Source organism: Taeniopygia guttata, chromosome 1 (genome assembly GCF_048771995.1).
Source record: "Taeniopygia guttata chromosome 1, bTaeGut7.mat, whole genome shotgun sequence".
In the NCBI taxonomy this organism is placed as follows: Eukaryota; Metazoa; Chordata; class Aves; order Passeriformes; family Estrildidae; genus Taeniopygia; species Taeniopygia guttata.
Genome location: NC_133024.1, coordinates 111,444,629 through 111,458,435, shown reverse-complemented (window position 1 = coordinate 111,458,435; position 13,807 = coordinate 111,444,629). Strand labels below are relative to the sequence as shown.

Below are 13,807 nucleotides of genomic sequence, written 5' to 3'. Positions count from 1 at the left end.
GAGAAAGAGAGAGAGAAAGAGAGAGAGAAAGAGAGAGAGAAAGAAAGAGAGAAAGAGAGAAAGAGAGAAAGAGAGAAAGAGAGAAAGAGAGAAAGAGAGAAAGAGAGAAAGAGAGAAGAGAGAAAGAAAGAAAGAAAGAAAGAAAGAAAGAAAGAAAGAAAGAAAGAAAGAAAGAAAGAAAGAAAGAAAGAAAGAAAGAAAGAAAGAAAGAAAGAAAGAAAGAAAGAAAGAAAGAAAGAAAGAAAGAAAGAAAGAAAGAAAAGGAAGGAAAGAAAGAAAAGGAAGGAAAGAAAGAAAAGGAAGAAAGAAAAGGAAGGAAAGGAATGTGTGCTGTGTGCTCTGTCCGCAGGCCAGCTGACAGTAATTCCAAGCTGTTAAGCCGGGGCGGTGCGGCGCTCACAGGCGGCCGCTCCCTTCCCGCTGCCTGCCCGGGGCTGGCAAGGGGACACCGGCAGAGGAACGAGAAGAAGAGGAGGAGGAGGAAGAAGAAGAATAATGAAGCTGAGCCGGCTCTGTGAGTAGGATGCGCCCCGGAGCCGCTCCGGGCGGGATGAGACCCCCATGGCCAAGGGGAAGGGGAGGGAGGGCTGATGCCGATTCAGCTCTTAGACTGGAATAAGTCATGCTCAAATCTTAAATATATATATTTTTTTTACTTTTTTTCCTCTGCTCAAACCCAGCTGCGTGTGGATGGGTGTGTCTATTAGGAAGTGTGGCTGAGTGGGGTTTTGGAATCAGCCAAACACAGAATAACCTAAAACTGAGCTTACATTTAGTGATTACGTGGCTGCCAAGAGGCACCTGAGGGACAGGGGAAATTGGGAGCTTCTGGAAGGTGGGACTGCTGACACAGGACCCGAGGGAAGGGCAGGAAGCTCTCTCGGGAAGATATTAGGATAGGGAGATATTAGGATATTAGGGAAGGGTTTTTCACCCAGAGAAAGGTGGTCAGGCACTGAACAGCTCCCCAGGGAAGTGGGGAGCACTGAACTTGACAGAGCTCAAGAAGAGTTTGGACAATGCTGCCAGGCACAGGGTGGGATTGTTGGGGTGTCCTGTGCTGGGCCAGGAGTTGGAGTGGGTGATAAACTCAGGATATTCTGTGATTCTGTCACCTTTTCCTTAAGCTCTGCTGTTTTACATGTCCTGCTGCGCCTCCATCCTGACTGTCCTTCCTCCTGGCTTCTCTCTGCCACCTCCTCTGCCTGGCACTGTGAGTATTGTGAGTGTCCCTGCCCATGACAGTGACAAGATGTAACCCTCCATGGCAGAAACGGGGTGAGGGAGGCACAGCAACACCTCTGCAGCTCAGCATCCCCACACTGCTCCTTGGTGCTGAGTACCCACAAACTCCCATATCAGCAAAAGCACAGTCTGACTTTCCTGCATATACAATGGACTTTGTGTTTTATTGCTCTTAATTGTTTAATCACAAATATGAAGCTATCTTGACTATCTTGACTATCTGAACTTTGTCTGAGATTTTGGCTTCACTGTTAAATGTGTAGAGGTTTGCACATGTCTGCGGAGAAACTCAAAGATTTATGTATGTGTGCAGGATAAATAACCTCAGTAAACCTAAGATAGACAGCTGGACCCAGCAGTTTGGGTCAGTGAAGTCTCTTGATAGCTTCCGAGTCCCAGAAAGCAAAACTAAAAGTTGGTTGACAGTGAAAATATTCTGTGAGTCTTGAGAACCAGGTACAAACTATGAAGGAGAGTTGGGAAATGTATTCCTTGATCCTTGAAAGGCATATTTCAAAAAATGTTTAAGAAGCTTGTGTTCTAAGTAAAATACAGAATATATTATAGATTCACAGAACTATTTAGGTTGGGACAAACCTCCAAGATCATCAAGTCCAACCTTTGATTGATCACCACGCTGTGAACTAGGGAGAAGCACTGAGTGCCACATCCAGTTGTTTCTTCCACTCCTCCAGGGATGGCACTCCAAACCTCCCTGGGCAGCCCCTGCCAAGGCTTCAGCACCATTTCCATGGGGAAATTCCTGCTGCTGTCCAAGCTGAGCCTGCCCTGGCTCAGCCTGAGGCCATTTCCCCTTGTCCTGTCCCTGTTCCCTGGAGCAGAGCCCGACCCCCCGGCTGTCCCCTCCTGGCAGGAGCTGTGCAGAGCCACAAGGTCCCCCCTGAGCCTCCTTTTCTCCAGGCTCAGCCCTTTCCCAGCTCCCTCAGCCCCTCCTGGGGCTCCAGCCCCTTCCCAGCTCCATTCTGGCACACTCCAACCCCTCAATGCATTTCTTGTAGTGGGGGGCCCAGAATTGGGCACAGATTCGAGGTGTGGCCTCACCAGTGCCAAGTACAGGTGGGTCCTGCTCCTGTGGCCACCCTACTCCTGATCCAAGCCTCAGTCCATCGATCCATCCTGTCCAGATCCCTCTGCAGAGCCTTCCTGCCCTCCAGGAGATCAACATTCCCACCCAACATGTGTCGGAACTCAAAATGTCCCTCAGACATTTTTGGATGTTCCGGGCCCAGGTCAGAAGCATTTGAGACCCTGGCAGGCAGCTGGAAACAGCTGTGATTTTGGGTTTGAACCATGGAATGATTTACCAACCTTGCAGGAAGAACAAGAGGTCACAAAAGTTTAGATGTTATAGTAGAAGTAGTCACAAAGTAAAGGGAAGAATTTTTTAGTGCTGTACAGGGGAGTTTTGGTTTTGTACATGAGGGTCAGAGGTTTTAAGGTGGAGGGATTTGGGCCTGCCCTGTCCTCCCTCTTTCTTCTTCCTTACCTCCATGTTCTTGGTGATGTTGGCACTCACAGATTGGTTTAGAGTAGAAAGGCACATTTAATATAGGTAATAGGCATTGGGGAAAAACTGTACCCATGTAACACGTAATGTACCATATAAAAGACAGCAGCAGCCCTGGGCGGGGAGAGAAGAAGCAGTCGGGAGTCAGAGAGGATGTCAGGGTGTGTGTGTGCCTCTGCCTGAGCTGTGAGCAAACCACAGCAGCCAGAGAAGAAAATCTTTTAGATAACTTGCAATAAACTGCATTGAGACCAGACAACAGAAGAATACTGAGCCTTTCTTTGAAGGCACAGGTTGGAGGAGAGATTTTTCGACCACACGGAGCCACCCCTGACCCATTTGGCAAACATGGTGTTGTCTGCAAACTGAGTGTGCCCTCAGTCCCCTCACACAAATCATCAATTAAAATATTGAACCTGACTGGCCCCAGAATTGATCCTGGGGACACCACTGGTGGCTGCCTGTGGCACCATTCCCCACCACCCTCTGGGCTTAGACATGCAGGCAATTCTTAACCCAGGGAAGATGCGCCTGTCCAGGCCCTGGGCTGCAGCTTTTCCAGGAGATGTTTTGGGATGTCAGAATCTGTGGTATTGATGATTCTGAGATTGTAGAAAGTCTCTGTCTTTCTGCCCCGTTGCCAAAGAAGAAGCCATAATTGGTCTGTGCTGGTTTCAAGGTTGTTTATTCTGTTTATCTCTAACATGTTCTGCTGCCCTGCCGCAGCTCTGTCCTGCAGGGCAGCGTGTGGGGCTCTGCCCTCAGTGGCATGTTACAAACATTAAATACCAGAAACTACCTGTGCTGGATTTACAATAACGTGCCAATATCTGTCACCTACGTTGGACAGTGTGTCCCCAGCCTAAACCAACAGAAAAATGCCAACACCACAGTGAAACATGGAGGGCATGAAGAAGGAGGAAAAGGACAAGACAAACCCAATTCCTCCATCTTGTCCTCTTTGGACCCCTAATCTAGAATCCTAAAATTTTACTTTTGCACCCGTGCCACATTTAATTATTACTGATGTCAAACACTCAGAGCTTGTAATTCATCCTGTAAGATTGAAAACTCTTTTCCATGGACAGAGATCAGAGACAGTGTCTCTGGGGGCTCTGTCCAGTGGGGTTCCTGACCCCTGCCAGGGTCCCAGACCTGCCAGGGCAGCCAGAGGGATGCCCTGGATTCCCACAGTGGGAGACAGTGTCAAAGGCTTTGCTGAAGTCCAGGCACACAACACCCACAGCCTTCCCTGCATCCCCCCGAGGGATCACCTGGTCATAAAAGGAGATGAGGTTGGTCAGGCAGGACCTGCCTTTCCCAAACCCGTGCTGATTCCTTGGTTATCATGTTTGTGCCACGGGATCACGCTCAGGATGATCTGTTCCATGGTTTCCTCAGACACCAGGAAATAACATCAGGCATAACAGCAGTTAGACATTTGTACTTGCTCCTATATTTAGATAAAATGCTGCACTCTTGAGCCTGTTTTGCAACAGAGTTGCTCCATAATAATGATGAAAAATAGTGCCAATACATTGTAAAGGTAAACCTGCCAAGCTAACTGTGGGATGAGCAAAACAAAACCTGACTGGTGTTCTCACAGATCTTTGCAATGCACCATGCCCTATCCTCTCCTCAAAAATAGTCACTGAAATCTCTAAATAAAATTGTCATTTTCACTTCATTCTTCCGGGGTTTTGTCTTTGAAACTTGTGACTTGGCCTCCTTTATGAATTAAGTATATTTTGTGTATACATCTGGTGGGTTTTTTTTAATATTGAAAAATAACTAAAGTTGGTGTCAATCTGCTTGGTTCCAGCAGCTTTTTGATTTGTGCATGTGGGCTTTGTCAGTGTTTGTGTTCACATCACTGCATAAATGAAGTGTCAAAGTAATTTCAGCATTATTTTAGTGTGGGTTTGCACCACTACTAGTGGTGGAGTGAGAGATTTCTCATGGGTAATACTGAGGGAAATTTATAATACCTGAAGATCCATTACATAACTTTCTCAATTTTAATCCTTTGATGAAAACACCGCAAGTTTCTCACAATATTTTCCCTGCAGTCACACAAATGTTTCTGCAATGTTTCATCAGGCTTTTTATTTTTAAAGTGGGGAGAATACAGGAATAACCACATGGAGAAATACAAAGAGGGAGTACCTAGAGAGGAAAAATTCAGTCTTTATGGTGGATTATCAACTGAACCTGTGTGAATAAAGTCTGCTCTTATGGAAAAAAAAAAAAATCAAAGTTCCTTCTGGCATGAATAATCAGAATAACAGAAATTTTCAGAATTTGGATGCAGACCAATTGGGCAGAATTAACAGGAGTAGCAGAACTCGCAAAACTGGACTTGAGGAGGACAAGTGAAAAATTGGGCCTTGTTCTAGAGAAAGGGTTGGGCAGAAATCATAATGTTTATAAAAGGCAGTTCTAAGAAGGAAAGGAGATAACTATCTCATGAATGTAAACTGTTATAAGGAAGATTTAGACTAGAAAATACCAGATGTTTTCTAGAGGGTTGGCAAAGTAAACATACTGCATATTTTTGGACATTGGTCCTGTTGAACTCAGTTTTCAGGACTATGAAACAAATAATTTCCTTTTTTTTTCCACTTTAACAGACCCTTTTTTTCTAGGATAGTTCTTTGCAGATCAGGAAGTGACTCATGCTTCTAAAACAGCCTGTTCCACTATTGCAGTGTGATATTTCCTTGTTTAGCATCATCAATTAGGTGGTGTATTTCATCAGGAAAGCCATCAGCGCTTCTGGTGTTGAGGAAAAGCAGATATTCAATATGAGGAGGAAGCTTTTCACAGCAAGGCTGGTAAAAGACTGGCACAGGTTATCCAGGGAGGTGGTATTCCCATCCCTGGAAATACCCAAGGTCAGACTGGGCAGGGTTCTGAGCAAGCTGATGCAGTGGAAGATTTCCCTGCTCATTGAAGGGAGGTCAAATTAGATTAACTTTGAGGTTTCCTTCCAACCCAGGTTGTTATGTGATTCTGTGCATGCAGTCAGAGCTCATTGTGTGAAAGGGATTGTTTGGGCCTTCTGCTGTTTTAACCCAGCATTTTGAAAATGTGGGTGCAGGGAATTCCCTGCTTGGTCAACATTTAAAACCATTCCTAGAGTGTTTGCACATCTCAGAAAATCAATAGTAACTGCAAAGCACCTCTGTAGTACCCAGTACTTACTTTTCAGAGTCAAAATCCTACTAGGATTAAGTCAAACTTTGTGTTTATTTGAGGGATTATGGATGTAGATTGAAGGGAGTGTTGGATTTTAGAAACAAAAGGGGTTGTCCTTGGAGATAGGAATGCACCAGATACTCTATTGCCACACCTCTGAAGGCTGTGGTTGACCCAGTGAAACAGACAAAAACCACCCAGTTTGGGTAGCAATGCCAGAAAAAAATGACAAGTTTTTTTTGTGTTGCTATGAAAGCATTTTTATGTTTTTGTTGTGTGGGTTTTTTTTCCTTTTCATTTTCCCCTTCACAGTTGCTCTGAGATTATTTGGATTAGTGTTGGCATCAGTGGCTGCTTGGTATTTGGGATACTTTGTTGCTGCTTATGTACCCCAAAATACAGTATCTATTGCTGCACTTCAAGAGATTGGAAAGAAACCAGTGTTGAGGGGTATGTAGTTGTATTTATTTCCTTTTTCCCCCCTTTCTTATACTGTATCTGATGTTGTGTATTTATGTGCTAAATCATAAATGGCTTGTTGAGGGGTATGTAGTTGTATTTATTTCCTTTTTCCCCCTTTCTTATACCGTATCTGATGTTTTGTATTTATGTGCTAAATAATAAATGGCTTGTTGGATAAGAAATTATTTGGTATGTGCTATTATAAGAATGAAGTTGACTGTAAAGCTAATTAAAACAAAGCTAAACCTTTTCTTAGACACTGTTTTTGAAGAAACACAATGCCAGCCTATTTTTACATGTGTACAAAGGCAATTATTTGAACATTGATGTAAGAACACCTTATTTGTTTGCAGGCAAAAGAGTGCAAATCTGCAGCTTTGTTTCTATTACACATATTTTATATTTATGATAAACAGCTGAATCACTAACTAAACTTTGTGAGTTAACTCTCATTATTTTTTAGCTCTGCTCTGACCAGGTGGTTTAATGTGTATACTTTTGACATTCTCTGACTAAGTCATTGTGTGAAAAAAGGACTTAAAATAAGAATGGTAACTATTCATGTGAAGCTGTTGATAGGAAACCTTCATCCTGATAGCCCTTGTTTCCTGTGATGTGGAATAGCAGATAATAATTACCTTATTTTCAATTACACCTGTTTGAAAATCAGTGATAACTTCCAGCCCAACCTGTGATGAAGTTACCACCATCCCAGGATTCTGTGTTCAGATGTTTTGAGTTCAGCACGTTGACTTTAGGGCATTCATCCCATGTCGAAAATGTTCATGCAGAATCCAATAAAACATTTTTTCATCTTTGCTGTTGCAGCCCCAGCCCCCAAAAGGCAGAAGTGTGACCTCTGGTCTCCCTGCCCACCTGGGAACTTCGCCTATCGCATCCTCAGTGGTGGTGGCAAACAGAGGAGGCCAACAATTTGTTTTGAGGATGAGGAGTGAGTATCCCTCTAAATTACACCTAAGCAAATGCTTTGTACTGTGAGCAAAGGTGTTTGGGTTTGGCTCAGTAGCAGCAACTGACCTCCTACCAGGGGCTTCTATTCTGGTGGAAAACTTCAGAATTTTTCTGACAGTATTTAACTCTTCTTCTCCTTTTTTTTTTTTTTTTTTTTTTTTAACCTAATCTCCAGTGATTTTCTTTGTTCTTCTATATAAGCTGCAGATGGCTGATAGTTTTCAGCAGGATTTTTAATTTTCATGGTGCAGGATAGCAGATTTACAGAATGTTGACTGCTCAGCACCTTCTGAAAGTCAGCTTCTTTCATGGCTTTTCAAACTGGACAGGTGAAATAACTTCAAAACCTTGCAGTGACCTTTACTGGAGATATAATCCACAGAGAGTACAAAACCACTTCATCTTGGTTTGGTTTGGTTTCTTTCTCTCCTTTATCTTTCTGGATGCACTTGTATGAAATATTTTCTTGATCTGGCTCATTTTGAAAGAGTCATTGTTGAAGGAAACTGATGGATAGACTGTGCAAGATTTTTAAACACTTATTTAAAATAGAATTTTGAATTAAATACCTGAAGGAAACGTAAGTATCAGAAAATTACACTGGTAAACATAACTTTGCAAGAGAGCAGATGAACAGATGTATTTTATTTTACTGATACTGTATTTATTTCAATTCCAGGCTTATAAATGCAGGGAATCATGTGGCTGGAAGTGGTATAAACATTGCCATTGTGAATTGTAAGTAAGAGAAAAAAATGTTAGAGAGAGACATACTTTTGTACTGCAATAAATTACCTGTGTTCCTGGGGGGCTTGGATATCTTGTTTTGTGGGGATTTTTTTACAAGCTAGTATGGAAAGGAAAGGAAAATATTGCAAACTTGATTCACGTTAATGTAAGAAAAACAAATCTGTGTGATAAAAAACAGTCTTCTGGGTAAACAAAAGAAACATGTTCATAATCAATACAGGAAAATAGAATAGAAAATGTGCACACAGATGTGGTGTATTTTATTAGACAAAAGACTTGTAGCACAGCAAGAATATATGTGATCTGCAGCAGTAGGACTCTGCTTTCAGCTTCAGTCCTTGATAAAATACATCTGCTGCTCCACTGATGTGGGAGAAGCAGGAACTGAGAGCTGCAGTTCTGCCTCAAGGTGTAGCCATGGTACAAATTCCTTTTCCAGACTTGTTCAGGATACAGAAAGACAAATTCAAATTTTAATTAATATTAAACTTCCTTTTGCTTATAGTAAAAGCCAATGGAAGCAGCAGGTGTGCTTTATGCTAGGTTTGGAGGCACCTAAATCCTAAATTTTGATTCTATGAATGGGCATGGTGATGAAATGCAGTGTATTCAGTAATGAGCTCAGGGAAAAATGAATGCCTAAATCTTGTGGGGGAGAGGAAAAAAAGGGAATTCACAGGCACAGTCAAGCTGGCTTTGATCACAAAACACTCATATTTTAATTTTTTTATCTCACTATTGCTAAGCAAGATCTTGATTTTGTCTAAACTTGTATGATTTTCCTGAGGATTAAATTAACCACTGACAAGAATTTGTTCCAATTTTTTTCCCCAGTTAACTACTGCCTTTTTTTTCCAACAATCACAAAATGTTTACTGGGTATAAAATATAAAAATGAGTTTTAAATGAGAGTAAGAGGAGGAATATTCATCTTGAAAGCACAAGCAAGATAGTGGCAAATAGGAGCAGGTAAATCTGTCCAATATCCTGCACCAGTCTGTAGTAAAACATATTTTTTTTTACATGTCCATTAATTAGATAAGGCAAGATAATGACTGTTCTCAATAAGTGCCTTATGGATGAAAGGCTGAACATCTCAAACACTGCACAGAATAGAATTAAGCTCATTCAAATAATTTTAGGCTTAACCGATTTTCCTATCCATGGCCATGACCTAGTGTAGTATATACAAACACCAAAAAATGAATTTTTCTTTAAAATAAGAAGTGATAAAAATTTTTAGTCACATTTGATGATTTAGAGACTACACAAAACAAAATATTCTCCCCAGATCTTAAAGTTTTTATTTCATATTTCTTCCAATTTAATAACTGAAGCAAAAGAAGTCAAATAATAAAAATAGGAATGCCTATCTTTAGCTGAAAATGCTGTGTTTGCCTATTGAATAAAATAATATTTGCTCATATTAAGTTTTTTTTTTAATTACAGATAAAACTGGAAAATTCATGTCAGCAAATTTTTTCGAAATGTGGGCAGGAGGTAAGGAAAAGAATCCAAGAAAGCTTTTGTTAGTGTTTCAGCATTAAGAAAAGACATATACATGTAATTATCCTCCTCTTTCCTGTTTGACTTTGTATTCTCAACAGGGATCAGCTAGAAACAAACAGCTGCTGTCTTCATAAAATATGTTCTGGCCAGATATGATAACAAATTATGTCTGAAAAGCTGAATTTCTCCTGTTATTTGAGATAGTTGATGATCTTTTTTGTTAAATTATCTTGTTCTTTTCCTTTTTTTTTTTTTTTTGGTTGGCTGTTTTTTTGTTTTATATTTTTCCTTGGTCTCCATTATTTCAGTCTGGTAGTAATGGCACTTAAGCAGTTATGACATCCAGACACTTTGCTCAGCAAAATTCCTTTTCCTGACACACCTTGTTCTATTTTAGTTACAAAAGCATCATAGTCATAAAATCATCATGGGAAATTTGCTTATCTCTTAACAGCCTTCCACATTGCTGGAAAGATTATCTACTTTAAGAATATCTTTTAACACATTTATTATACTTTGAATGGCAAGTTTCCTTACCTGTTAGTGAGGAGAACCAGAATGCTCCAAGGCACTGGGAGCTGATTCCCTGACTCCTTAAAAATGCTCATGAGTGTAGGTGCAGGAGTAGAAGGTGATGTGTGTGCCAGGAATAACCAGCTGTGTGATGACTCCACAGACCACTCCAGGGAGATGATGGATTTCATCAGGAAAGCACCAGAAGGGACCCTCCTTCTGATGGCCACTCACGATGATGGGAGCACCAGGTAGGAGGTTAATGAGCCTGAGGGGCAGAGCAGTGAGAAGCTGGAAAATTACTCTTGTGAATTGGTGTAAAAGAATGGCAAATTCCATTTTATACGCAGAGTTGTTCTCTCACATCTTGTCTAAAAGTTTTGATTCCGTATCTTTTCCATGATTGCACATATCTGTGTGTTGGTGCTCCCTAGGATGGGTAAATATTGTTTAAAAGTACTCCAAAGGGCACTACTGTTACATCTGAGTCACAACCTTCTTTACTCTGAAATATTATTTATCCACACCCCAATTATGATGTCTCTAGTTTGCATTCCTTCTAACATCATAATCTGATTTTCCAGGTGCTTTTGAATCTTTGGGGGTTTTTAGCTGAGTTTATGATATGGTAATTATCCAGGAAAAGACTTAATCCATGTTTGACACCCTTGTCCTTATTTAGGAAGGACTGAAGCAGCAGACAGTATTTGAGATACTTTTTTCTTTTTGCTAAGCTGTTACAAAGAGGTTGTATTAACATCAGGAACTTACTGAGAAGGAAAACATTTGATAAATTCAATTTTCTCTGTGAATTCAATGTCATGCTGCTACCACAGCTCTCAGGACTATCTAAATCTCATTCTTGCTTCTGCAGGCTTAATGCTGAATGTAAAGCATGAATCAGCTATGATCTTTTTCATCATTTTTCGCATCTTGAATTTTTAACACTCATGTTTTCACTACGTTTTCCTAGGTTGAATGATGACACCAAAAAATTAGTAGAAGAACTGGGAAGTAAAGAAATAAAGAATATAAAGTTCAGATCAAGCTGGGTTTTTATAGCTGCCAAAGGCTTCAAGCTGCCAGATAATATCCAAAAAGAAAAGGTCAGATTTGTTTCATTTTCACTTTATATTTGTCTGTATATCAAAACCTAAAACTTTGGGAATAACTTGCCCACAGGTTGCAGGAGGACTAAAGATACTGTTTTTCACAGAGATTTCTGTTTGCATCTGTGCCCTTGTGTTCAGTTTCTGTAAGCCCAGTCGTGCTCATCTGTGTGACTGAGGCAGACAGAAATGAGAAAACCCAACAGAGAGTTCAGGTCCCTGGATGATGCTGATTCCCTCCACAGCTCCCATAGTGGGGCTCTTTTTCCCAGAATATCACTGGATCTCAGGATGGTCAGGCTGGAAGGGACCATGGTGGCACTTCTAGTGCCACCTCCCTGCTCCAGCAGGGCCATCCCAGAGCACAGGGCACAGGGCTGTGTCCAGATGGCTCTGGAATATGCCAGGGAGGAGAGCCCAGAGCCTCTCTGGGCTCTGCTCAGGGCTGGGCACTGCCCAGGGCAGAAGTTGTGCCTCCTGTGCAGGGAATTGCTGGGCTCAGCCCCTGCCCGTGGCTCTGGGGCCATCGCTGGGCCTGGGGCAGAGCCTGGGGCTGCTCTGACCTCCTGCACACAGGGACACACAGGGACACACAGGGACAGACTGGGACACACAGGGACACACAGGGACACACAGGGACACACAGGGACAGACTGGGACACACAGGGACAGACTGGGACACACAGGGACACACAGGGACAGACTGGGACAGACTGGGACACACAGGGACACACAGGGACACACAGGGACAGCCAGGGACAGACTGGGACACACAAGGACACCCAGGGACACACAGGGACAGCCAGGGACACACAGGGACACACAGGGACACACAGGGACAGCCAGGGACACACAGGAACACACAGGGACAGACTGGGCTCAGGCCTCTCTCCCTGGGGCTCTCTCCAGGCTGAGCAGCCCCAGCTCCCTCAGCCTTTCCTGGGCCCGGAGCTGCTCCAGGCCCTTGCTCAGCTCCAGGAGCTCCTGGCCCTGCTGTGCTGAGGAGCCACAGCTGGACACAGCACCCAGAGGTGCCCCCAGGGCTGGACACAGCACCCAGAGGTGCCCCCAGAGCTGGGCACAGCACCCAGAGGTGCCCCCAGAGCTGGGCACAGCACCCAGAGGTGCCCCCAGGGCTGGACACAGCACCCAGAGGTGCCCCCAGGGCTGGGCACAGGGGCAGGGGCACCCTGACCCGCTGGCAGTGCCCATCCCGATGCCCCCCAGGACACCATTGGCCTCTTTGGTCTCTGCTGGGCAGGGACAGCTCATCGTCTACCAGGACCCCCAGGTCCTTCTCCACAGATCTTTTTCCCAGCAGGTCACCCCCAGCTTGTGCTGGTGCAGAATACTTTTGCAATATTCTTCACATTTCAGAGCTTCTGCTGGACAAAGATATTCAATTTAGTGCATATCATGAAAGCCATCTGCAAAATAAGTAAATAACTCTGTGTAAGAGAGAAACTGGCAGAATCTTCACCCATTATGTTAAGCAAGCTGTGCAACATTCTCCTCAGCTTCCCAGTCCTCCTTCATTACTCCCTCCTCTTATATAAAGTTAGACAAACTAGTATGCAAATAGAAAAACTAAATACTGACTTTTTTATAATTTTTTAAAATTTATTTTATTTTTACAGATAAACCACTCTGACCAGACAAAGAACAGATACAAAGGCTGGCCAGCTGAAATCCAAATAGAAGGCTGTATCCCAAGAAACCTGATCTGAAAAAATGCATACCTCATGAATAAAGACAATTCTATATTTTTATATCTATGACTCTAATCAATTGCCTCCAGAACTCAATAAGCATCTGAACACCAACTGCAAAACAAGTCAGATGCACAGTTTTTAACCTATCTTTGCTCTCTGTGCTTTTGTTTTAATCTGAAAACAAATAGGTATTTTGATAAGAAGTAAAAGTAAAACAGTCTGGTTTGGAAATGCAGTGTTCAGGAAGTCAGTCATAAAATGCAAGGATTTTTGAAAGTGAGTATAGATTGTCATTAATACTTTTAGGGGTTTGGTTTTACTTTTTTCTTTTTAGTATGTCTTTCTTTTGGTTCCCTTTAAATACTAATACACAAATATACAAATAGAACTTAGTCTAAATTGTAATATAAAATCATTTACAATACAGCAAATTTCTTTGATGTCAGTTTATTAATAACATTTCTTCTGTTCAGAGACAAGATCAGCAAGATGATCAAGATCTATGGCAGGATCAGGTACATTTGTTGAGCTGCATTTAGTGGTGTTGACAACACAAAAAGCAATACTAACATGTAAAGATCCAGTTACTTGAATTATTTTGCCAAATTCGAGCTGCAAATCTACATAGTTTGATTTAATTATTTTTTCTTCCTTTAAGTGTAACTTACATAAAAAAATGTAGTGACTTCATGCAAGTGTGTTGTTCATGTTAACTATAGAATTAAGCACATGATTGAAAGGAAGCTGCAGAAACATTTATTCAATTTCCCTTTCTTTGAAGTACAGCATATGTCTGGACTGGTCTTAAG

At 42.1% G+C, this 13,807-nt stretch overlaps 1 protein-coding gene across 4 annotated transcripts; it reads left to right on the top strand.

The window, feature by feature from the left end:
- Window positions 1-315: 315 nt before the first annotated feature.
- On the top strand, window positions 316-13,055 carry FAM3B (FAM3 metabolism regulating signaling molecule B). 4 transcript variants are annotated; one of them, XM_072935669.1, is made up of 9 exons: window positions 316-514; window positions 1,128-1,213; window positions 6,284-6,421; window positions 7,262-7,385; window positions 8,085-8,143; window positions 9,605-9,655; window positions 10,341-10,428; window positions 11,151-11,283; window positions 12,924-13,055. In XM_072935669.1, the coding sequence occupies exons 1-9, from the start codon at window positions 324-326 to the stop codon at window positions 13,011-13,013; spliced, it is 960 nt and encodes a 319-aa protein (XP_072791770.1). In that variant the 5' UTR covers window positions 316-323; the 3' UTR covers window positions 13,014-13,055. The 4 variants fall into 4 exon arrangements, with proteins under 4 accessions (XP_072791770.1, XP_072791767.1, XP_030139713.4 ...); XM_072935666.1 differs by having other exon boundaries at window positions 1,128-1,222; XM_030283853.4 differs by lacking the exon at window positions 1,128-1,213 and having other exon boundaries at window positions 413-514.
- Window positions 13,056-13,807: the final 752 nt, after the last annotated feature.

Bases quoted from the DNA above. Each gene is read 5' to 3' on its own strand.
- FAM3B (XM_072935666.1), top strand. From the start codon at position 324: ATGTGTGCTGTGTGCTCTGTCCGCAGGCCAGCTGACAGTAATTCCAAG. The intron at 1,223-6,283 runs GTGAGTGTCCCT...TCCCCTTCACAG, and splicing joins TGCCTGGCACTGTGAGTATT to TTGCTCTGAGATTATTTGGA. The intron at 6,422-7,261 runs GTATGTAGTTGT...TTGCTGTTGCAG, and splicing joins AAAGAAACCAGTGTTGAGGG to CCCCAGCCCCCAAAAGGCAG.